The following is a 24,142-nucleotide window of genomic DNA, read 5'->3' as shown; positions in this document are numbered from 1 at the left end:
CGACATTTTGAGGCAGTTCAAATGTATGTTACACTAGTTTTTGTGTCCAGCGTCATGACGATCCCAGTGAAGAAATCTCCAAAGAAATGTCCCTGCTCCCCAGTTGTACCATCTTCCATAGTCGATAGGCAGGCACTTCATGCAATGCAAATATCCAAGGGAAATTGCTTAACTGCCGTTGAATTGAACCCCAGTCATCCAGCTCCAGGCTCTCACAAGTGTCACGGATCAATGACAATAGCCAGTGGCAGTCTTTAAGATCCAACACTGAGATCCCACTAATAAAAAGAATCCATAACAGGAACGGGGGGTCAGTGTCTGAAGGTTCCACAGGTCTGATGGACAGGTCTTTCATGGCGCTTCCGAGGCGATCAGAGATGAGGGGGCAGCTAGGCCCATCGCGAGCGTACTCAGGTAGCAACGTTGTCATGAATCCTAGCATGGCAAGGTATGTCACGTCTCCATACAATCTCGCAGGCTTGGTGGGAACATGCCGTAGAGGTGAGACCTCTACGAGTCGGTACAAAAGCGACAGAATTGTCTCTGTATAATCTAGCGGGTCAAGCCTCAACCTTTGCTTTGTTTCAACTTCATTGAGTAATGTTGAGAACGTGAACATATCCAGCATCAGTGGTACCCAGAGGACACCGACGGGATACCGCCTGCTTCCCGCGTCTGGGTCGCATAAGATTGGGTGAACAGGCACCTCACTCCTGTGGAATAGAGTGCCGGTGCCATTTTGCATTGCTAATTCCACATCAAGTCTGCAAATCATTAGATGAAATTGGGAATTGCCACGCGGATGCTATAATTGGTTAAACCAGGAAAGAAGGACCTTTACATACCTCAACGGTTTCAGTGCTAGCGCACGATTTTCTTCCAGAAACCTGGATATCCCACCCCGGAGTTGAATCATGCGATAAAGTCCGTGAAAATGTACCAGTCCCGTTGCAGGCTCGTGGTGTATTTGCTGGTAGATGGCGAGACTAACCACAGCAGCTATGGCGTCATCAGAAACAGAGTCGGGGCCTGACAGTTTGATGTTGACCAGAGCATATGCCTCGGAGATGTGATGAAGAGTTTTGGACGACACAGTTGGCTTCCGCTGGAAAAAATCAACGTATGACGCAGATATGGCTAGAGTGCTATGAAAATCTGAATTTCTTGTCGTCAGTGAGCAGTTGTTGATGGGTGGGTCAGCAAATTACCACTTACAAGCTTCGTCTGCTAGAATGTGGTTGACCCAAATCGATCTTATTATGTCGAACTTGGTACAGAACTGGGGCGGAAAGAGCGCGTCACTGATGTCAAAAAACCCTATGACTCTAGCATCAGATCTTGATAGAGCTATAAAAACAGGAGAGGTGAAAATACATCGATGCATGAGTGCTGTGGACTCGGAGTCGAGCTCTTTGGGGAACGACGTGATGCACAAATCGCCCCAATATATTGGTCGCTGAATCGTGTATGCAGGTTTTGAGGCATTTATCATCCGCCTGAGTTCTGCAACATTCCCATGTTTCTTGGAGGATTGGCGCTGCTTGCCTGTATTCTTGCCTCGCATAACATGGGAGCGGATAAGACGCCTGTCAGAGCTGGTTATCCCACTGGGACTCTGGTCGATAAATTGCAGGGGCATGATGATGGTGTTATCATACTCTTCTTTTGGAGAAAAGGGAGATTGATTTGTGTTTCTGGCTCCTAGGACTTTCAAATATGACTGTCTGGTTAATGAGGGACCAGCTGTTGAGTGATGGTAACTCTCAATACCCGCAAGTTTTGACTGAGAAGCGATGGGACATCTAAGATGCAAGCCTGAGCGACTTCCCACATGATTTTATCTTCGAGTGCTCACGTGTTGTTACTTCTTAGCGTTATATTACGCGTCCTACGCGCCCGACCAGGGGCAGGCTCTTATAGGCTCAACAGGCGCGCAGTTTCAGAGTATATTTATTAGGACATTCGTCATGGGCTTTCTGAGAAGTCGTGTTTCAATCTTGAATGACAACAAGAATCCATCTTTTATGGTGCCAGATTCTCGCCCCTGGCCCTCTGAGGCTCAAAATCCATCAGGGATCCCCTGTACCCCCTCTCCCAAGAGTGAATCACCCCTGCTTGCCACTACGTTAAGGTACCATTATCACTCTGTGTACTGAGTTGTTCAACCTGCTAATATAACTTAAAAGTATCAAGGGCAGCTCAAATGATACAAACATCAATTGTTTGGATAAAATTGCCTCACAGAACCGTGAACGCATCCACACACATACTGGTGAAAAACCGTTTTTCTGCCCTGAATGTGGGAATGTATTCACACAAAAGTCTAGTTTGGATAAGCACCTCCATAACATACACCGAAGATATACATAGAAGAATAAAGATAGCATACATGTATAATGATACAGACTTGAATTCCTTATGTTTTTTTTGCTTCTCCACCGTGCTTTTTTTTTCAATTATGAAGAGATGATACATCATACTGAGACTTCTTCAATCTGAGTAATGATATAGACATCTCCCTTGACTGAGAGAGGGAGCTCAACTGCAAACATGGCTGAGCATTGCTGCTGATAGACATGCAGACTTGGGCTGGCAGCTTCAAAGAAAGGCCATGCTTTCTGAGTAGCAGAGCATTGACAGAGGCATCACAATGTGAGGGTGTGAGTCGGTTTGAGGTTATTTTTTGAAAGAGTCCCAGTCACCGTCTAACTGCATCAAGTCATTTTGCGGGAAGCCGTGGAAAATCCACTCTCCATTATCTGAAGATGATATTTTCACTGCGACACTGCGGCCTTAGAGTAGACTTGTGCTTTGCATTATAGCCTTAACTTGGTAATTCTTCCAACTTTCCTGGACATTTTTGATAAACACCTGCGAAGATCACCTAGGGTGGACGGAAAATTATGATTTGGCCCCCAGTTAATATAATCGTGTTGCATAGGAAAGTTGAGGAAGTCCTGTAAGTAGCATCTCTTCCAGGCTGGAAGAGCTATTGCCCTGGGCCCGTTTTGGGCTATCGACTTTCCAATCCTTAAATAGCTCTTCTTGCTCATGCTGCACAATATCACCCTTGCTGGTCAAGAAGTCCAGAACCGTATGCAGATTTTTCTGACCCCTTCTAACAATTCCTCAGGTCTCTGCTATCGTCTGCATCGGATTGAAGACTTTCCTGTCTCCATGTCGTGGGGCTGGAATCAAGGATCCGATTGAGTTCGATCCAAGTACATCTTGCGGAGAGTCTCCACCGAATCCACCACCAAAATCAGCACCTATTTGATAAGCGAGAGTTTATCACACAAAAGTTATCATTTCCTTTCGAGCGAAGATATCGATCTATCAGATATAAATTGTAGTTTGAATTCCCTTCTAGATAGATAGATAATCAGAGCTCCTAGTTATCATTTTTAATGCTCTGCTAACTATCGCGTAACTATGATTGAACAAGATTAAACCTTATTTGTTTTAGCGCAACACTGAGTTTGACACCAAGACGTTAAATTCAAACCCTTGTCGTCAATTATCATAGTTACTCATATCTATTTTCTTATATCATCGCAAGAATGCCTCGAGGCAAACAACGCTCCAAGCTTGCCCTTAAACAGCCAAAGAAGTTTTCACATCAATGCTCGGCACTGACACATTCATACGATGCCTGCAAAAATCGAGCGGCCATCTCGCGAGCGCTAGGGGGACTCCCAGTCTGCTGGCTTCATAGGAAGCTCAGGCTCACGGTAACTTCTTGCCAGGCGGTGCTTGGGAACAATCGCAAATGCCTCAAAAAGATCCCTTGGTCTGAAAAACAGCTTTGTGTCAAACACAAGGATTTCGTTCTGCCATGCTACATACTGCGTCTACCTACCGAACTTCGTCAACATATTTTCTTATATATTCTGGACGAATATCAGAGCCAATATGTTCCATACTACACTTATTGCAGTTTTATAAACATGATGTGCCTGAGCCGTCAGATTTTTGAGGAAGCAACCGATATCCTCTACCGAAATCTCGTATGCAATATCTCCCTGTCCGAACGGCGTGTATACATCTTGGGAAGACGATGTCTTTCAGTTCAACCTGGCTCCTGGCAAAAATTCAAACAATTTTGCTTTCAATTTGAAGTTTGTGAAAACCCCAGAGCAGTCCTTGAAAATATTAAGATTGTTGCAACACAGCTTCGTGATTCCAGCATCATCAAGCTCAATATTCGGGTTACATCATGGTATACTTGGTGGGTATATCTTCAAACTGCTCAACAGATGTATAAAACCCTGCCCATTTACCTGGATGCTATTCGGCAAATAGGGAGAGTGAGAGAGGCCAGTGTCACGATATCCCATGATCCGTCTCCTGAGTTGAGGAGAACCGAATATGTAGCAAAACCTGGGTCAGAGAGGGCTAAACTCATAGCAATGGAATTGGAGTGGAGAAGGTACTATGAAGAATGGGTTAAGGACATGGAGTGAGGGCGTCTCGAGGAAAAAGCATGACGACGCTTGGTTCGTTACCTACAGAGCTCAAGACGGGCTTTATAATCTACAGAAAATTGTCAAACAGCAACGCACATATTCCCCCAAACGACCCGCGCTCTCTTGTCGTTTCATCCCGCGGCTCCTCTGCAAAAAAAAAAAAAAAAAAATCAAAAATCAAAAAACCAAGCGCCCTTGCGAGTGTGAAACCCCTCCGTCCGACCTCGCGAATTTCGGCCATCTAGAGTTATCCTTTGCGTGTTGGAAGTGGAGCATTAGTTTTCCTGGTTGGCGCTTTTGCTCCCTGGAGGGTGGATCGGAAATATTTTAACTCGTCCCCGGCTAGGAGCTCCCAGATGGGGAGTGGAGCGTTGGTCTCGCTTCTGATCAATTTGTGCACCTCCGATATCTCCACGATATACTGCATATGCTGTAGCAAGTATAGGAAATAAAATATGTCATTGGAATGTATCAGTAGGCCAGATAGTACTGAAGTCTAAAAGATCTGTGGGCAATCCTAAGCACCTATGCATACATTACACATTCTGTTGGAAAGGGTGGTCTCCCAATCACTTGAGGGCTCCGCGAGCTGTCTCCCTTTCTGGACGTAGCATGAAATCCGAGACCAACCAATGGCATCCAGGTGTCAGATCCTGCTCCGGTTGCAGAAGGGTTGTAACAGCTGCGCCATTTCATATTGAATAACTATTGGCCTGGAATGGCTCCGTAAGCTCTGTAAGCAGCACATTTAACTCGTTACAATAAAATGGGGCCCAAGCACTACGGTCCCCGATTTATCAATTTTTAAAAACAGAAAAGAAAAGCAGATAAAGAGAAGGGAGAAAGAAAATGTAAGTCGTGGCTATGTATGTACTCCAGGATCTTTCCATCAAAGTGACAGCCAAGGGAGATATTTCCAAGCATATACCCACTGAGAGCAGCTTCTAATAAAAACGAGGGACGATGTCATGCTGATTACTGGGTGCCAGGTCTCTCATACCGCACTACATAGATATACTCCAGCTACACCGTTCTACAATTCTAAAGATTTAGAATATATCGAGAAGTACACAGCCTGAAGAAGATGATTTGAATAATTTTAATGCTTGTTGCTAACTATTCTATACTTGTAACTTAGATCTTGGTTAGATCCTAGATCTTCTTATTACTCCTTCAATCTAGTTGATTCAGCGTACTCGTTATTTTGTAGAAAACTCCTCATCGACACGATCCCATAAATGGGCCGGTAAGAGGTGTGACCAATCCTCAATTATCAATCACTCTCAAGCTCCATTAGAGTTTTATATCTACTCCGTAATTAACTTACTATTAACTTACTATCTCCAACGCAAAGTATTAGCCCGCTAAAGGTCGGATGTAAAAATACACCTGCTAGCAAGGAGCTATTTTGCCCATCGTGTCCACTATTGATTTCACCAAGGCCTAATAGCCGGAGAATTCAGGGATCTTATTCTTTTGTAGCCTGATGCTGGTTGCCGTTTGCTGGCGGCGGCGCTAAATCGGACCTGGCGGAGAAAGTTGAGCAAGAACCAAAGATCGAACGCTCCAACAACTCAACTCCCTGAAAAGACATCTGCTCTCAAACCAACAGCCGCCCTCCAGCTTCATCCCCCCAGTCGTCATTAGATCGCACTCTGCCTATCTCTTGTTCCAAGCTGGAGAACCTCCACCGTGCAAATATAGGTGCCAGCCAGCTTCTCGCTCCTATTGCGACCGCCCAAAGGGTTCCCGTAGCCCGCTGCGTTCACCAGCAAAATGGGCATTTCATTACGATTCCTCCGCATTCCGCGGCCACAGGTATGTTGACTCTCCTTTCCTGCCCGTATGAATATATGCAAGAGCTTCGTTTGTTCCGTTCTGGTAGGTTTTCTAGGTCTTGTTCTAGCAACAGCTTTGCTAACTTTGCGCCCTGGATGGGTGTTTCAACCCCAGTCTTTTCTCTATTTGATGAGCCTACAAACCGGCGCCGCTCTCATCACGCTTTCCCTTCTCCTGAACAAGATTAGTGGGGTCTACGGCCTGCTTGCCCTCTTGACCAGCTACCAGCTCTCCCCCTTCCAGCTGTCGATGTACATATACTCAATCCTGGGACTGGCGGTGACCGCTGTACTCGCACCGCATATCCGACTACAGTCCCCTCTACAGTGTCTTGCGCTGGCTTGGTTCTACCTGATCGACAGCGTCATCAATGCGGCATATACAGCTGCCTTTGCTGTGACTTGGTTTCTTGTTATCTCCCAACAGCAGAGTGATGCAAGGCCCGGCAGCTCGATGGTGGCGGGCACAGCCGGTTTCACCAGTCCGACAGTCAACGTCTCTTCCGACATTGGTTCTTCGGAAGGCACTACATCCAGTGCTCAACCAACCTCCGTGCCGGCCAGAGCTAACGGTGCGGATTCATCTGGCTCCGCCAGTCTTGGAAACGGCGTTTTGCAGCCAGAAAGCTTGCAGAGCATTGCTATTATATGCACATTGTGGACCATCCGTGTGTACTTTGTGTTTGTCATGCTGGCATTTGCCCGTCAATGCATACTGCAATACGCTTTCCACGCCCGGACATCAGTTGACTCCCGCCGCCGAACTTCGATCCACACGCATAACCGGAACCCCTCGATACTCAGCAACATCGATAGCGATCCGAACCCATTCAACCCTAGATCACCAGAGGGACAAGGGTGGAAGGGCAAATTCGGTCGGATTATGGTGTCTGTGGGCCGCAGCTACTGGCTTGAAGATGATGATCATAGCTGGATGAACGGTATGAATAGGAAATTCCGCAAGAGCGTTGACCCGTTTAGTACGGGCAATAATAACCCAGGGAGTGGAATTTCTGAGCGAGAAAGACGTCGCCGATCTGGGACTGGACCTCCGCTACCTTCCAACGCTGTTGTGCAAGCTTCGATGATGCAGCAACAGCAGCAGCAGCAGGCTCACAGTAACAACCACAGCCGGAATCAGTCACTAGCAGGCCAATCAGTCAAAATGTACGACTTGTCGGAAGCTCGGTAGAGATGAGCGAGGGAATGAGGGTATAACATAACCGCCTGTTCCTGGTATACAGAGGGGTCACTCAGGCGACACAAGAAACCATCGTCATACATTGAGAAAGGGAAACAAAATGCGAATGATAGGAAATCATCATACACAGACTGATTGCATCCCTCGATCGATATATGACCACGACTTCACTTCCTTTTTCACCTACTTAAGTTTTACCATTGACAAAACTACATTCCCTACCAATCAACCGTCGCTCAGCCTCCATCAGCAGAAAAGGTGAAAAAAAAAACATATTCCCATTTAGGCCCGACGAATAACGAAAACCGCCAAGCGGAATTGCGATAAATTGATTCGCAGGTGCGAATTCAATTTTATAGCCTCCCTCCCTGTTGCTTTCCTCATGCATATCGATCGACCCGAGCATATATTTATATTTATGCACATACATACATAAACAATTACTACGAGGACAACGACAGCCTCCTGGATGATAATAAGTTAAGGGAACGGAGAATTCGAGGGCGGTATTTTGTATTTCTCCTTCTCTTTTTCTCCAATCCTCTCTGTTTCAAATTTCCCTCCCCGCCCAACCTCGTTTTTTACGATGTTTAGCTTTTCTTCCTCCCCGCTGCCCCGCCCCTTTCCCTCCATCTCTCTCTCCTTCAATCCCTTTCACGCGCTTTTATCTACATATTGGACTTGGTTCATGGTAAGGGGTCTGTTCGGCTGGGCCTGTTCTTGACTCCGCATTGTTCTGTTCTTTCTGCTCTTTTATCCATGCCATGAATGCGTTGTTGAGAATATTGGGTGTACAATACACGTGCATGTTGTTATTGTACGAAAGTCGGGGGCGGGATGTGTTTCTTCTTTTCTCTTTATTTCCTTATCCTCCCCTATGCTTCCTATCTTTCCCTCGTTGCTTTTCACGAGCAGGGAGGGCTACTGTGATCTAGTTTGTTTTGAAGTGTTCTATTTAAAGGGACTGCATCTTGTTCTTGTTTTCCCTGGTGTCTGTTTCCTGCTCCTGGGGTACATGCGTATACTCATTCTCTCTTTTGTTTCCCCAATTCACCTTGACAGTTTTCGGGTTACATATATGCTTATTTATTTATTCATTCACGGCAGCATTGCACCCTGTCGTGTTTCGCTTGTGTCGGCGTTTACCTTTTCTTTCCCTATCCATCCTCCTTTGGCATTATTTTTTCATGTCTTATCTTCTTGAATTGAACAGGGAGGAATTACCTGATGCGCAAAACACTACCTGACAGACATGTTGGCTTATTTGTTGTACGGGTTACTTCGTCTTTTTTCGAGGAGACGATCAATTGAGGACCGAATCAAGATCTCTTGGCATTGGCTTTTTGGCACGAGACCTTTTTTTAATTTTTTTTTTAAAATTTTTTTTTTCGATCATTATTGATCTCGTTAGAGCTGTGGGAAATGGTGTCAGATCGAACACACTCCACAGGATCTCCACCTGAAGCAGGATGGTGGGCCAAGGCAGGTAGGCCTGTTCTAGTTGAATCTGGTTAGCGAAGTTGAACATGGTGAGAGAATTCTCACTCGGATCGAGGGTTACCTTACTAATTCAAACCATGCTCAACTAGGTGGCTGCAGGCACTTGCTGATTCCGATGTGCACCTAACATTGGTATTTATATTTATCAGCGTCAACCATCAACGGGACCTACCAACTAGGTATTCTTCTAAATGGCTGGCAATGAATAGCATATGCTTGCATCTACAGGAGAAAGATATCATATAAGCACAATGTAATAGGATTGCAATAATGTCTCGAAGAACTATTCATCATATGTTGTGGTGAGAAGCTTTGATTTTCCTTTTCGAACCACGCTCAACTTTCTTTTCGAACCGCGATCCTATCCATGGTGAGAGCGAGAGCAACCACGGAAAACTAGTTTCTAACCCTGTTCAACTTTTTTCAACTTTTTCCCACTCACGTTCAACTAGAACCCGCAAGCACCCAAAGCACGCAGAAGACGCCAAGTTTTGCGGTGTCCACTGCCTAGTTTGGCATGTTTGCACCGATGTCGTGATCGCAGACCAATCACACCCCGTCGAAAGACTGCAAGAACGACGCCGGGCCGAATGGGCAGGGAAATAATAGTAATCATGATGGCGTGGATAAGCAACTCGGTTTTCTTTTTTCTCTCTGCTTCTCATCCTTACCATTGCTGTTGGTATCTCAATCGTTATAGAGTGCGTTGGGATTGGATTGACTGTGGTTGAGGTTACGCCTGCGCTCTGATATCGAGCTCGTCACCCCCGCCTTCAATTCAGTTGCGATGGGATCGGTGTCAACTGCGGGCGAGGCCGGTATGTTGCCCTTGTGTGTTGCACTGGCTGAAGTGAATACTGCTCGTTGAAATTGGAGACGATCTTTCATGCTAATTTTTATCTGGTTTCAACCGCACAGTTGCGAGGATCGCTTATCTCTCGAGCGACCTTGTCTTGTCTGTGCAGCCATCCCTCCAGGCTGATTCGCTCTTTTCAAAACACCTCAGGAAACTCTCTGCGGACAATGTGCGGGGAGTAGTGTCGCAGGGGTTCCCGGAGGTATGGTGACTCTTTTAATTCGCTTGTTGCTACTGCTATATAGACATAGCTCTAATAAATGCCACTCCTTCTTCCCATGGTAGATCCGCTCCCTTCGCCAGAATGAGGACCCGCTACTATCGGCCTTCCAGCCGTTGCAGTCGGGGCACCGCGTTGCCCTCACTGCCTCTTCTTCTGTCCTCCTTCCATCCATACCCTACCTATATAAACTGGCAAACTACCCCCTCGTCATTCATGTTTGTCTGGATCCAGCCCCTTTCCCCGATTACTCCGTGGTTAGCTCTATCCGCCAATGTGGATTTTCCTTTCTGCATTCAGAAACATTGCAAGAGGCTCAGGATATCGCCTTGACTGCACATTCTCTTGCGGCAAAGTCGGGGAAAGGAGTGATCCATTTCTTCGACGCAACCAATTCCCAGCAGGATAAGCCGATTGCTTCGGAGGATCCGGAGCTCGTGAAGAAAATCCTGGATTTGGAACTTGTTCAGCACGCTCACGTGCCGTCGAATGCTCCGCACACATTGTATGCGAACTCGGGACGTGTGGCTACCATTGTGGAGGAAGATCTGGGAGCAAGCGAGGGACACGCTACCGGTTTATCCGCTTCCCAGCTTTCATTGCCGCTGAATACGTCTGCCAATGGGCATTTCTCTGCTTCCTCGTCCGGGAGCGACAGCGGCTCGGATGGCGTTCCCGCGAGTTCATCAGCCACGACAGTGGAACCCTTAACTGTACGGCCCGTGGACGCTTCTGATATCTTCCAAATAACCAGCAAAATATGGGATGAATTGTCGCAGTTATCTGGGCGCCAGTATCATGCTATCGAATACGTCGGACCGGATAATGCGCAATCGGCCGTCTTCGTTTTCGGCTCCACCGGCGTCCTTGTCGATGTCCTCAGGAACCCGAGCAGCAAAGCCGATTTCGCAAACGTTGGAGTCATCACTGCTCGTCTCTATCGTCCCTGGATTGGTGGCCAAATATCTCATACGATCCCGAAGTCGATCGAGCGCATTGCAGTCCTGGAGCAGGTGCGTAAGACTACTCGATGGGGCCCTGCGTTCCTGGACCTTTTGTCAAGCTTGTCGCAACCAACCAGTAGCGGAAGGGCTCCTCAACTTGTCGGTTATAGACTGGGGTATATCGAGCCTTCAACAGCTTCCCAAACCCTCCGCGACATATTTCAGAACCTTGAGGCCGACTCACCAATCCAGAACCTTCAAGTTGGCAGGGAAAAAGTCCCAGAGGAGATCTCCATAACCATCAGCGCTCCAGGGCAACCTGAGGCCGAAAACGCATATATGAAGATTTTGAACCAGCTTTTCAGCGCTCGGCTTTACGTTGCCAATCAGCTTGGTTCCGAGAATGCAGGGATCTCTAGCACAATTGCCTCCACACCAGAGTATGGATTCGGTTCGCTCATTGCTCGCATCGAAGGTCGACAACGTTTCATTCGTGAGGTTGCAGAAGCGGCTAAGTCAACCATGTTTACAACTGATACTCCCAAGACTTGGCTTTCACGGTGGGCATTAAATGCCACAGACGCGGTCAAAGCAAATAGTCTTGCTGCCGATGTGATTTCCCAGCTGGGTGTCGATGGATCCCCTCTAGCCAGGAAATTGCTGCAATCGAAACAGTATTTCTCGAAGGAATCGCAGTGGTTGATTGGCTCTGATGCGTGGGCCTACGATTTAGGCAACTCTGGTGTTCACCACGTCCTCGCATCGGGTGCCGATGTTAATATGCTTATTATCGATTCGCAACCTTACTCTGAGCGCGTTGCTGCAGATGCCACACGGAGAAAGAAAGACATCGGCCTCTATGCCATGAACTTTGGAAATGCCTATGTCGCATCTGTTGCGGTGTATGGGTCGTATACCCAGGTCTTGCAGGCAATGGCAGAAGCTGATCAATTTGACGGTCCTTCTGTCGTTCTTGCTTATCTACCTTACAACAAGGAGAGCGACTCGCCCCTGACCATCTTGCAGGAAACGAAAAAAGCAGTTGACCTGGGATACTGGCCGCTGTATAGATGGAACCCGAAAAATGCGGAGAGAGGAGAACCCAATTTCGCCCTCGATTCCGAGAGGATCAAGCGAGAGCTAGAGGGATTTCTTCGTCGGGACAACCAACTCACCCAGCTGATGAAGCGACATCCCCGGTTCTCGGCTAGCTTGTCAGAATCTTATGGGACGGAAGTCCGGGCTCTGCAAAAGCGAGCTGCTAAGGACTCCTATGACAAACTTCTGGAGGGTCTCTTTGGCGCACCTCTCACTATTTTGTTCGCGTCTGATAATGGTAACGCCGAGAACTTGGCTAAGAGGCTAGCTAATCGCGGAAAGGCCCGTGGTCTGAAGACTATGGTTTTGGCTATGGATGATTATCCCATCGAAGACCTGGCTACTGAGGAAAATGTGGCGTTCATTACCAGCACAGCTGGCCAGGGCGAATTTCCTCAGAACGGTCGTGCATTGTGGGAGGTCATCAAGAACTCTGGGGACCTCGATCTCTCTTCCATTCACTACTCAGTTTTCTCATTGGGAGACAGTCACTACTGGCCTCGAAAAGAGGACAAGATCTACTACAACAAGCCCGGAAAAGATCTTGACGCTCGTGTATCATTCCTTGGCGGCAAGAAATTGACTGACATCGGCCTGGGAGATGACCAGGATCCCGACGCGTTCCAGACGGGGTATCAGGAATGGGAGCCGAGATTGTGGCGGGCTTTGGGTGTGGACAAGGTCGAGGGACTACCTGAGGAACCGCCGCCATTGACCAACGAGGATATGAAATTACAATCCAATTACTTGCGAGGCACTATCGCAGAGGGCCTGCGTGATGAGTCGACTGGTGCAATCTCCGCAACTGACCAACAGCTTACCAAGTTCCATGGCACCTATATGCAAGACGATCGCGACGTGAGAGACGAACGCAAGGCTCAGGGATTGGAACCTGCCTACTCCTTCATGATCCGTTGCAGATTGCCCGGCGGAGTTGCAACGCCAAAGCAATGGCTGCAAATGGATGCCATTAGCAGCGCGCATGGGAACGAGACGATGAAACTCACAACACGCCAGACCTTCCAGTTCCATGGCGTTGTCAAGGGGAAGTTGAGACCTGCCATGCAAGCCATCAACCAGGCCCTGATGACCACTATTGCCGCGTGTGGTGATGTAAACCGCAATGTAATGTGCAGCAGCCTTCCGGAGCTGTCGTATTACCATAAAGAGGTTCATGCCATTTCAAAGCGTATCAGCGATCATTTGATACCTTCAACGACTGCTTACCACGAAATCTGGCTGAAAGATGACAAGGATACCAAAATCCAGGTTGCGGGCAACGCCGTTGTTGACCATGAACCCCTCTACGGGCCTACTTACCTCCCTCGAAAATTCAAGATTACCATTGCCATCCCCCCACACAATGACACCGACGTTTACGCTCACGACATTGGCCTCATTGCCATTAAAGGCGCCAACGGCCACCTGGAAGGATTCAACGTTCTTGCCGGAGGCGGCATGGGAATGACACACAACAACAAAAAGACCTACCCGCGAACAGGAAGCATGTTCGGTTTCGTCCCAGCAGACCACATCCACATCGTCTGCGAAAAGATCATGCTCGTCCAGCGTGATCACGGCGACCGCAAAAACCGCAAGCACGCCCGTTTAAAGTATACAATCGACGACATGGGTTCTGACGTTTTCAAGAGCAAAGTCGAAGACCTGCTCCCCTCAAACCTCCGTTTCACACCATCGCGCCCCTTCAAATTCGACTCCAACATCGACACCTTCGGCTGGCAGAAAGATGAAAGGGGTCTGAATCATTTCACTTTCTTCATTGAAAACGGCCGCGTCGAAGACACAGCTGAATTCTCGATGCGTACGGGTCTCCGCAAGCTCGCCGAGCTGGGAAAGGGCGAGTTCCGCCTTACCGGTAATCAGCACGTTATCCTCTCCAACATCGAAGACGCTGATCTCCCTGCCGTCAAGGCGCTAATGGCTGAATACAAACTCGATAACACCGCCTTCTCAGGTCTGCGACTCTCATCGTCTGCCTGCGTCGCTTTCCCCACCTGCGGGCTTGCGATGGCTGAGTCAGAGCGCTACCTGCCCATCCTGATCGACAAGCTCGAGGACTGCCTGGCGGAGAACGGCCTGAGCAAGGAAAGCATTGTCATGCGCATGACAGGCTGTCCAAATGGGTGTGCGCGACCCTGGTTGGCCGAGGTGGCGTTTGTGGGTAAAGCATATGGTGCCTATAACATGTATCTGGGCGGTGGTTATCATGGCCAGCGGCTGAATAAGCTTTACCGAGCGTCGATTATGGAGGATGAGATTCTGACGATCATGAAGGAATTGCTGAAGCGGTATTCGCTGGAGCGGCGAGCGGCAGCCGTTGAAGGAGGGGAGTCGGAGAGGTTTGGTGATTGGTGTATTCGGTCTGGCGTTATTAAGGAGACAACGGAAGGGAAGACTTTCCATGAAGATGTAAGTGATTTTTCTCCTTTCTCCTTTCTTTTTCATGCGTTTTTACTAATTCCAATGGCTGAGCGTATAGGTTGCGGAAGACGATGAGGATGAGGAGTAATACATAAACCACATCGATATCTAGCTCCTCTACTATACCTTGCTTGAAATGCTTTTTGACGTCTCTTCGTGCTATGTGTTTCAACAATCAATTTTGGAATCAGTCCATGTTCTTTTGTATTTGCGGAAACTCTCTCCATAGATACGCAGATACCTGTATATAAGTTCATACTCTATCCTAGAAATTTGAATTCCTTGCCGTCGTTTTTAAATAACATTCTTTTCATGTAACTAAAATGGACCGGAAGCTCCGTAATTCCCACATAGAAAATTGTTTTAAGTACAGATCAATGGCCCGTTAATATTATACCTGATTGATGCGAATTGTGGATGGAAACCTGCACAATTGGAACTAAATTTTGGTTAGGGTTTTTAGCTGTGTCAGAAGAGCACCAAAAAAAAAAAACAAAAAAAAAAGCTTTCTGTCACATTGAGCTTAAGATAGCAAAGTACTAGTACTGACAACGACCATCTCGGAGAAGCGTAAAAATTTGTTAAACAATCCTAGCCAGTTTTAAGGAAATGCTATCTTCAATGGGTTGAATTAGCCACGCTGTGATTTACTATCTTGTCAGCACCCCTCCTCCCTCAACACCATGACGTGTAAGTCGATACCTATAGCCCTCATCGTGCATTGATCCCAGAAGAATGAGGGAAATAAAGACATATAAGACTAAACAAAACATGAACCCGCGCATGAATACATCTGTCCAAAGCTAACAAGGTCACGTAGCTACCGTAAGAAATGCAACGGCTTCTACACCCGCACCCGCACCCGCACCCGCACCCGCACCCACATCCGCCTCTACAAACACAACAACCCCTCCCCCCACAGCCGACGACCCCGTAATAGCCTCCTACGATATCTACATAACCGATTCTCAAATACGGCGCTTCCTCCTCCAATACCCAGACCGCCAGGCCACACAGCCCTACAACGCCGCAACCCACCAGAAACCTACAGAGCTCCGTCTGAAACCGCGTACGGGCCTCGTGGAAGTCGATATACCGATCAACACGCATGTCAACTACGATGAGAAGAAGGGGCGTAGATACGGCAATGCGCTGAGGAAGAGTAGGGTCATTGCTGAAGGGGGCACGATGGGGATGGCGGGTGGGTTTAATCCTGGGGCAAGGGCTAAGGGGTTGGCTGTTGGTGCTGGTGCTGGTGCTGGTGCTGGCATTGTGGGTGTTGAGGATGGGGAGGATGAGATTACAACGGGAAGAAGAAGGAGACAGCAGATTTTTGCGGGGGATGAGGAGGATATGCTGGATTATGAAGATGAGAAGGCCGGGGTCATCATGACGACGCAGACGCTCGGGGGGAGGATTAAGGAGCCTGTTGATGGGGACCCGGTTTACATGTTGGGGGCCTTTAGGGAGAGTATGTGCGATCCCTTAGTTCCATTTTTCTGACTTGGGCTATTCTACCTATATGCTAACAGAGCGGCGGGTTTTCTTTTGCTCTTCTTTCTGTTTTTTTAGATGAACTGCACTTGGCTCCTTTGTCTGCGGTCGTCCAGCTCCGTTCCCAACTCCACCATCTGGACGCATTTGACGAGGTATCCGCACGGAACAAAACCATAGCGAAAGGCAAACGCGACGCTGACGAAGAGGGCGGGTCTCGCGCTGTGCAAACTGAGGCCCGCGCGATCGATATGAAGGTCAAATCTGCGGAGGCTGAAACGGGTAATATTGCGAGCAATAACGGGCTTCTGAGGCGCATGCATGAGGAGAAATGGGAGAAATACACATGGATCGATGAGAATGTATGGGAAAATTGAAATACTCCTCCAGGTTATCTTTAACGAAAACTCAAATTTACTAACTATATGTAGGATCAAGATTCTTGGGATAAGTATGAGGAATATATGTTCAATCAATCGCTGGATGAGCCTCCGCTGTTGCAGTCTGCAATTACTCCCGAAGACTATATTGATGGAATGAGTGCGCCGAGGATAGACCCTATCAACCCGGAGATGGCCGGGTGGGCGATGAAGCTGCGGAGAAAGGCGCGGAGACCGTCTGATGCCCGTGGGAGGGTTGAGGCAGTCGACTAGATGGAGTAGTGGAAGTTCATGGTCAGATCACGATTTGTACCGAGTAAGACACCATTGGTAACATACACATATATATACTATTTACAATTGAACAATCCCTTTCAGTTAATAACCATTGCTTCCCGTCCAATCCACTGATCTCCTGCACCATCTGTTGATATCAAAACGTGCAAGAGTCGAAAATAAATCACATGACCTGTCAGCTTTTTAGTACGGGATAATTATTATCCGGCATATCTGCTGAACCAGCTAAAAGCTCCCGAAATAATTTTCTTTCGAGATTCCGATCTCAACGCCCAAGCAATCTCCTGTCTTGTCGGGAACGCAGAGGGGAGGGAGCTGCTTAATTTCTTTCTCTTTTCCTTCTTACTTTCCTTTTCCCTTTCATTTATTCCCTCCTTTTTTTGCTCATCTCTATCAATTGTAATCAGAATTCTAGTTCTCTGCAAGCATGTTGTGTCGGGCCGCTCAACGGCGACAAACGCTACTCCAATTAGGCAGATCGTATGAGCACCTATCTTCCCCGTGGATTTCCTCTGTGTACCCGCGATTGAAGTGCCAATCGAGCAGAATTCAAACTTTGTGTCGACCGGTTATCCTGCCAACACTCGAGGCTCCCAACTCCCTATCCTTACAATCCACCCGTTCATTAGCGACAGCGACATCAGATATCAATATTCCGTTCGAGGGCCTACCATATGGGCATGCAGAGATCCACTCGCCTCTAAATGTCTCCCCTCTTTCGAATTCGCCATGGAACGAGCGGCTTCCTTATCCGGAGCCCGACGACATCGATACCTCTTCAGTCATCATACGAAAGGATTTCCTAATCAGCCGGCCACCTTCTGTTAGAAGATCTAATGGAATTGGAGGCGAGCTGAGTGAGATGCTTGCAAACTTAGATGTCAGTCTCTCAGCTGCTATGTTTCGTCGCTCGGAGATTCTGATTCATCGTGTCGCCAAACTCATTGGGTACGGTACGCCGGAAGTCCTTGACCTTCACAACAAATATCTACGTTCAATGATCTCGCATATGATTGTCCACCGACGCTACGGGATGGTGTGGTGGGCGCAGAAATGGTTTGAAGTCGACATGAAGTATGCTTTTGCGGAACCGGATGCCATAACCTACGCCTTGATGATTAAGATGGCGCTACGGATGTTATTTGAGAATAAGCAGAAACGAACAGTGAGGAGGTATTGGAATCTTGCAAAGGATGCAGAGATTGAAGAGGAAGTGTTGGGTCTTCCCATATTATCGGAAGCGGACTTGGGGCTGCTATCAGAGGTATGCTCTATTAGTTGATCGCGTTACGGATTTTTTTTTTTCTTGTGACTAATTACATGATATTCTTTAACTAGATATGTTCCGAAAATGCTTATAATGACTCAACCATGCCCGACGAATCCTCCATCGAACCGGACGAAGACTTTTCTAAAGTTAAACCGAAGCTGCACCCTCCTGACGATATTGCTATTGTTCGCCCTACCGATCAACGAGGACTTGGCCTCAGTTCGCTGAGAGAGACTTTATCTATTTTTGACTCGGAACAAGCGGTTCCAAGACCACCCGATTTGACTGGTTCCCAAGAAGAACAGGATCTGGCTTATGCGCAGATGAGGCAACGTCGCCTAGAATCAGATTGCGTCGAGTCAGCTATTGCCCGTTGGAAGAAGGAAAGCGAAATGCTGCACAGAGTTGGAGTCAATCCTATTCCCAGCAAGCCGATGGGCGCCTTTCTATACGATTGGCACACACAGCTCATGTCAAGGATAAATGAGGAGCTGGAACGTATCGAGGAATCTGAAAAGAAGTCGCGCATGTCGCCGGCGGACAGCCAACGGGTAGAAATATCTCCATATCTGAGAGCGATCAAGACCGACAAACTCGCCGCCCTGACTATTCTTAGCACTTTTAATGCTCTCAATAAAAGTGGCGTGGATAAGGGGGTAAAGTTGACAGGGCTCGTGATGTACGTGGGAAAGGCAGTCTACGACGAGTACTTGGCGATGCAATTGCGTGAATTGGAGAAAAAGTCTAAACCTACAAAGAAAACCTCGGCCCTCATCGATAAGCTTGTCCACAAGGGCACAAGAAAGGCCCAAGTTCAATGGCGACGAATAATTGCGAGATTTGAGCAAAGCCAAAGGCCAGTTGATTGGTCACCCGTTGTTCAAGCCAAAATTGGAGCTTGCCTTGCGTCAATGCTGTTGTCGACAGCAACTGTTCCTGTTCCTACCAAAGATCCGAAAACAAACCACCAAAAGCAGACTGACCAAGCCGCTTTCAGACGTGTTTACCAATTGGAACGTGGGTTTAGAGTTGGCTATGTTCATGCCAATGACTATATCGTAGAGAAATTACGCCGAGAACCTCTCGGTGAATTGTTAGCGAAACACTTGCCCATGGTCTGTCCTCCACGCCCCTGGACCAGTGCTCGAGGAGGTGGCTTTCTCGAATATCCGTCGACAGTCATGCGAGTCAAACAAGGGGATATCTCTCAGCTGAGTTATGTGGAAACCGCAGCAGCCCGTGGAGACCTGGATACTGTCTTTGCTGGATTAACCGTCCTAGGAAAAACTGGCTGGAAAATCAACCGAGGGGTCTTGAATGTGATGCTCGAGGCCTGGAATAGTGGCGAAGAAATTGCTAACCTTGCTCCTGAAAATCCAAATATCATCGAACCAGAAAAGCCCGACACGGACGACCGAGATATCCTTAAAGATTATTATCGGGCAAAAATGCATGCCACTAACGCTCGTACAGGATACCATTCACAGCGATGTTTCCAGAATTTCCAATTAGAAATTGCTAGAGCGTACAGGAACGAAACCTTTTATCTCCCCCACAACTTGGATTTCCGTGGCCGCGCATATCCGATGCCACCATACTTTAATCAAATGGGTGCCGATCATTGCCGTGGTCTTCTCTTGTTCAGTAAAGGTCGCGAATTAGGCGCAAGCGGCTTGAGGTGGCTAAAAATTCATCTTGCGAATGTGTTTGGTTTCGATAAAGCTAGTTTCCAGGAACGGGAGCAGTTTGCAATGGACCACCTGGAAGATATCAGAGACTCCGCCATTAATGGCTTAAAGGGCAAAAGATGGTGGCTTGATGCTGGAGACCCCTTTCAGTGTCTTGCAGCCTGTATAGAATTGACAAATGCGATGGCACTAGAAGACCCAACCAAATTTGTCTCCCACCTGCCTGTTCATCAAGATGGTTCTTGCAATGGTCTTCAGCATTATGCTGCCCTGGGAGGTGATGTTATCGGCGCCCAACAGGTGAACCTTGAGCCTTCCGATCGCCCCTCGGATATTTATACCGGCGTTGCAGAACACGTCAAACAATCCATTCAAAAGGATGCAGCCAAGGGGAATGAAACTGCAAAACTACTCGAAGACAAAATCACCAGGAAAATTGTGAAACAAACGGTTATGACCAACGTTTACGGTGTCACATTCCTCGGGGCGATCCGGCAGGTGCGGAAACAACTGGTGGATCATTATCCTGACCTCTTGCATTCTGGGGTTGCAGGTGAATGCGCCACATATATCGCAAGAAAGATATTTGTTGCATTAGGTTCGATGTTTACTGGTGCCCACGACATCCAATTTTGGCTTGGTGATTGTGCAAATCGTATCAGTCAGTCCTTGAGCCCTGAGCAAATCGAGGCCCTTTCAGACGAACGGAACCTCAAGGTAGTGGGGAGATTCCAAGGTGCAAAAAAGTTGGCAAAAAATATCAAGGATCCCAAATCCCACTTCAAATCTACCGTTGTCTGGACAACTCCCTTGAAACTCCCAGTTGCCCAGCCCTATAGAGACGCTGCCTGCGTCAAAGTTTTTAGCGATTTGCAGCAGCTTAGCATCCGGAACCCTCAGGCCAGTGATGTCGTCAACAAGCGCAAACAACTACAGGCGTTCCCTCCCAATTTCGTCCATTCCCTTGACGCTACTCACATGTTTCTTTCCGCGGTCAAATGCGACGAACTCGGTCTCTCATTCTCTGCTGTCCACGACTCCTTCTGGACTCACGCAGCCGATGTCGATACCATGAACCGTGTGCTTCGTGATGCCTTTGTTCGAATGCACTCCGAAGATATCATACAGAGACTGGCTTCCGAATTCAAAACTAGATACGCAAACCACATGTATCTAGCCCACGTTCAGCCTAATACGCAACTGGCAAAAGCGATATCGAAATGGCGCAAGACTACCAAATCAGCAAATAGCAAGCAGGCCCAACTGGATGAACTTGTTAATGAGTATAGGCGACTGAAACTCCTGCGATCCAACGACCCGAAGTTGCAGACCCAGGGCCGTGAAATGGTCACAGCTGGAAAATTCGTTGCAGAGCTCCAGGATGCTGAGTCCTCACTTGCCTCAATGCAATCTCTCGGTGTAGCAGGCATCGGACAAATTCCGCCGGACGAATCCGTAAAGCCCAAGGGGGACCGAGTAGTCACTTCGGAAGACCCCTTAGATGAGCTTGAAGAATCGCTTGTGGGTGATGCACTGAGAGTTGATCCTTCCAACCAGCCGGACGAGCTCTCAATGGACCAGGGTCTCGATGTTGCAGCATCACCAAGCACAAAGCCGAAGGCCAAGTCTAAACCTGCCCCTATTTGGGTTTGGCTGCCGTTGACCTTCCGCGCTGTTCCCACAAAGGTATGCATTAAATTTTTTATCACATGTTCAATATTTGCTTTTTTGTACAAGTCTCCTTGACTTCTTTTTTACTAACTATATGCAGGGCCAATTCGACGTCACGAAACTGAAAAACAGCGAGTATTTTTTCTCATAAAACGATTCGAATCTATACATACTTATTCATTTTCCTTTCGATATACCTTTTTTCTCTCCTACATTTCTAGGCGCTGAGGAATATGATGGACAAAAAAGCAGACTATAGAGAGCAACGGATCATCTCATCTTCGACACATGCATATATATACCAGTGATCTTTTTTTTTTGGTTTTGATATATGTACACCACCCCCGCATTCTGTTTGGCGTTCATGGCGGCCAGCGAGGTTCTCATTTTGTTCCTCTTATGATACTCTTCTTCTTGTTGTAACTTATTTCAATCCTCCTTCCCATCCTCCGTTTTCAATTTCGACATGTGAAAGGGGCGTGTATTTCCCTTACAATTCTTCGATGTATAAAGGATTCCTTATTTCCTTTGGCAGGTTGACCAGGATCTGTATCTTTGTCCGCTGTTTTCTGGGCGATCGTGGACATGTACTTTTACGCTATCCGAGCTATCCCAGCTGTCGTCCCGAAAATATATGTATGGATATCTACTTTGAGAAAGACGTCTAGAAAAAGAAGTCTATTGATGTATGATATTTATTTTATTGTATAAGCTACCTATATTTCTCGAAAAACCAACCACCAATGCTTTTCGTGGTGGTTGGCCAATCCACCAACCAGCCAATATTCTATATGCTTGTAAGCCATTTTGTTGAGTCGCATTCTTTCCTGTAAGCATTACATCGGCAACGCGCCCAGTTGTACCTACAGAAGGGCAGCTTGCTTCCCCCTTGCTGCCTTCTCCATCACCCACAACGACTGTGCCTCCGCTCTAACTGTCCCATCCTCGCCAACAACCTGACCCTCCAAAAACCACTTCCTCCCCTCCACCCTTTTCAACCACGCCTTCACGATGATTACTCCAGGAGTCTCCACAGGCGATCGGAAAGAAAGTTGCAATCTTGCAGTGTATAAACGCGGCCTGGACTCTCCACCATTGACTGGCATATCCTGCCTAAATGCTTCCACGCAGTTACTCAGCGTTTCGTCAAGCAACGTAGCAAGAACGCCGCCATGAACCGTGTCGCGGAACCCACTTAGCGAGGGGCCCAGCTGGAGGAGGAGGAGAAAGTCTGCATCTTCAGCCAGCGGCGAATTTTGCGCAACGGCGGCTGGAGGTGGGGGCGGTGTTGTCGGTGACCGTGTCGATTTTTCATCCTCCGTCCCCGAACCCCTAGCTGATAGCGCCGCAGCCATTGGGTTCAATTCGGGTCTGCGCACAACAGCGACTAATCGCGGGACGGTCTCCGGCGTGTTGATTACGTTACTGAAGAACCTGTCCGTCGTGTCCTCCTCCCCTCTATCGAAGCGCGGGAGGAACGGGATGACGCGATACGTGGATGGGTTGTTAAGGAACGGCTTGGCGCACGGAATGGCCGAGAAGAAGTTGATGTCATCCTCTGAAACGGGAGCATTGTTAATGAACTCGTCATATGTTGTGTATGTGTGTTTCTCCTTGAGCATGGTGGGGGCGGGGAAGCCGTGGTGGTAAATATGAATTCTGGACTTGTTTGGTCCGTACGGGGATTTTTGGTGCTTGCTCACCGAAATGAAGAAACAAAATCACACAAGGCTCCATCCAGGTAAGTAAGCACAGTATTCAACAGCCCAGGCCCCACCGCATGTGGAGACTCCCCAGAAGCCGATGTTCTGGTCAAAGAGAGCTAAATGAGAGCTTTGCGGAATCCACCCTCGGATTCAATCATCCATCTGCAGTTGAACACATTTCGTTTATTTTGCAAACGGTGAAAATGCCCCGTTACATTCCTCCAGCCATCGTCACACGTATCTATACTTCCTTGAGGTATTCCTCCTGCTACAAAATTTAATTACTTCAGATAGTTTTTCAACAGATCCTCATTGGCCGCCGTTATGTGGGATTGGCCCATAATTTGGCAGCCAATCTTTTTGCACCGCATCCCCAAACCAACCCCAGATAACCCCTAGTTATAGTCAGAGTTAACTTAATTTTTAACCTGGCATATCAACAACCAGGGCGGTTTAATGGGAGCTTTCATTTCTCTATCGTGGACCATGCCAGAGTCAAGCGCCAAAACACACCGGTCACCTTCACCCGCCCAGCCAGAATTTTTCAACATCCCTACATTGGCCCCGTATGGCAGTGTGGCAGGACTCTCGTCAGATGAAAATGCTACCGTTGAAAAAACATGCTTTAAGCCGCGAAAACCAGGCGACGTAACATGGAAACTAGGGGTTTGAATATCTTTTACTGGAGTTCCCACCAACCTCTAAGGCTCTCAATCCACTTTGAAGAGCCAACCTCCAGCATACTATTTATTTCCTTATTGGGAGGAACGATTTATTGTTGGAACTCCGAAAGACCCGAAAAGGCTATAGCTATAGTGCCCTTCTCCCTTCTTTTTGCTTTAGCCGTTTTGATTTTGATTGAATATGCTTAGATTTTACTTGTTACTTCTTACAGTATCTTCTTCTGCCTTCTCGGGCAACTGTGAATATACTTTAAATGCGAAGACGCCTCGAACGACGATTGTTTTCGGAGCAACGAGATGTATGATGGAAAATGGGGCAGCAGGGTTGTCGGCGGCAATACCAGCAGTTTTAACGGTTAATCAAAAGGTTCGCAATTGTTTAATTGTA

At 47.6% G+C, this 24,142-nt stretch overlaps 8 protein-coding genes across 8 annotated transcripts; 6 read left to right on the top strand and 2 right to left on the bottom strand.

Annotated features, from left to right (window-relative positions):
* Positions 1–52: 52 nt before the first annotated feature.
* On the bottom strand, positions 53–1,765 carry HCBG_05050 (uncharacterized protein; the record flags this gene model as incomplete). Its single annotated transcript, XM_045432099.1, has 4 exons — positions 53–764; positions 846–1,155; positions 1,216–1,317; positions 1,375–1,765. The coding sequence occupies 4 exons, from the start codon at positions 1,637–1,639 to the stop codon at positions 53–55; spliced, it is 1,389 nt and encodes a 462-aa protein (XP_045287311.1).
* Positions 1,766–1,967: 202 nt separating this feature from the next.
* On the top strand, positions 1,968–3,277 carry HCBG_05049 (uncharacterized protein; the record flags this gene model as incomplete). The annotated part of the gene is made up of 4 exons (XM_045432098.1): positions 1,968–2,131; positions 2,942–2,959; positions 3,040–3,094; positions 3,134–3,277. 4 exons carry the CDS (start codon positions 1,968–1,970, stop codon positions 3,275–3,277), a joined length of 381 nt encoding a protein of 126 aa, XP_045287310.1.
* Positions 3,278–3,560: 283 nt separating this feature from the next.
* HCBG_05048 (uncharacterized protein) lies at positions 3,561–4,463 on the top strand (the record flags this gene model as incomplete). The annotated part of the gene is made up of 1 exon (XM_045432097.1): positions 3,561–4,463. One exon carries the CDS (start codon positions 3,561–3,563, stop codon positions 4,461–4,463), a length of 903 nt encoding a protein of 300 aa, XP_045287309.1.
* A 1,971-nt stretch (positions 4,464–6,434) lies between these two features.
* Positions 6,435–8,120, top strand: HCBG_05047 (DUF1753 domain-containing protein; the record flags this gene model as incomplete). The annotated part of the gene is made up of 1 exon (XM_045432096.1): positions 6,435–8,120. The coding sequence occupies one exon, from the start codon at positions 6,435–6,437 to the stop codon at positions 7,494–7,496; it is 1,062 nt and encodes a 353-aa protein (XP_045287308.1).
* Positions 8,121–9,792: 1,672 nt separating this feature from the next.
* Positions 9,793–14,863, top strand: HCBG_05046 (sulfite reductase beta subunit; the record flags this gene model as incomplete). The annotated part of the gene is made up of 4 exons (XM_045432095.1): positions 9,793–9,823; positions 9,924–10,063; positions 10,147–14,553; positions 14,624–14,863. 4 exons carry the CDS (start codon positions 9,793–9,795, stop codon positions 14,651–14,653), a joined length of 4,608 nt encoding a protein of 1,535 aa, XP_045287307.1.
* A 385-nt stretch (positions 14,864–15,248) lies between these two features.
* HCBG_05045 (uncharacterized protein) lies at positions 15,249–16,822 on the top strand (the record flags this gene model as incomplete). Its single annotated transcript, XM_045432094.1, has 4 exons — positions 15,249–15,255; positions 15,386–16,036; positions 16,138–16,421; positions 16,491–16,822. The coding sequence occupies 4 exons, from the start codon at positions 15,249–15,251 to the stop codon at positions 16,710–16,712; spliced, it is 1,164 nt and encodes a 387-aa protein (XP_045287306.1).
* Positions 16,823–17,163: 341 nt separating this feature from the next.
* HCBG_05044 (mitochondrial RNA polymerase) lies at positions 17,164–21,516 on the top strand (the record flags this gene model as incomplete). Its single annotated transcript, XM_045432093.1, has 3 exons — positions 17,164–18,000; positions 18,075–21,380; positions 21,466–21,516. The coding sequence occupies 3 exons, from the start codon at positions 17,164–17,166 to the stop codon at positions 21,514–21,516; spliced, it is 4,194 nt and encodes a 1,397-aa protein (XP_045287305.1).
* Positions 21,517–22,177: 661 nt separating this feature from the next.
* HCBG_05043 (uncharacterized protein) lies at positions 22,178–22,987 on the bottom strand (the record flags this gene model as incomplete). The annotated part of the gene is made up of 1 exon (XM_045432092.1): positions 22,178–22,987. One exon carries the CDS (start codon positions 22,985–22,987, stop codon positions 22,229–22,231), a length of 759 nt encoding a protein of 252 aa, XP_045287304.1.
* Between the last annotated feature and the right edge of the window lie 1,155 nt (positions 22,988–24,142).

Source organism: Histoplasma capsulatum, assembly GCF_000150115.1.
Source record: "Histoplasma capsulatum G186AR genomic scaffold supercont2.6, whole genome shotgun sequence".
Classification (NCBI taxonomy): domain Eukaryota; kingdom Fungi; phylum Ascomycota; class Eurotiomycetes; order Onygenales; family Ajellomycetaceae; genus Histoplasma; species Histoplasma capsulatum.
The sequence above is the reverse complement of the archived record's forward strand: the minus strand, read 5'-3'. Positions and strand labels throughout refer to the sequence as shown.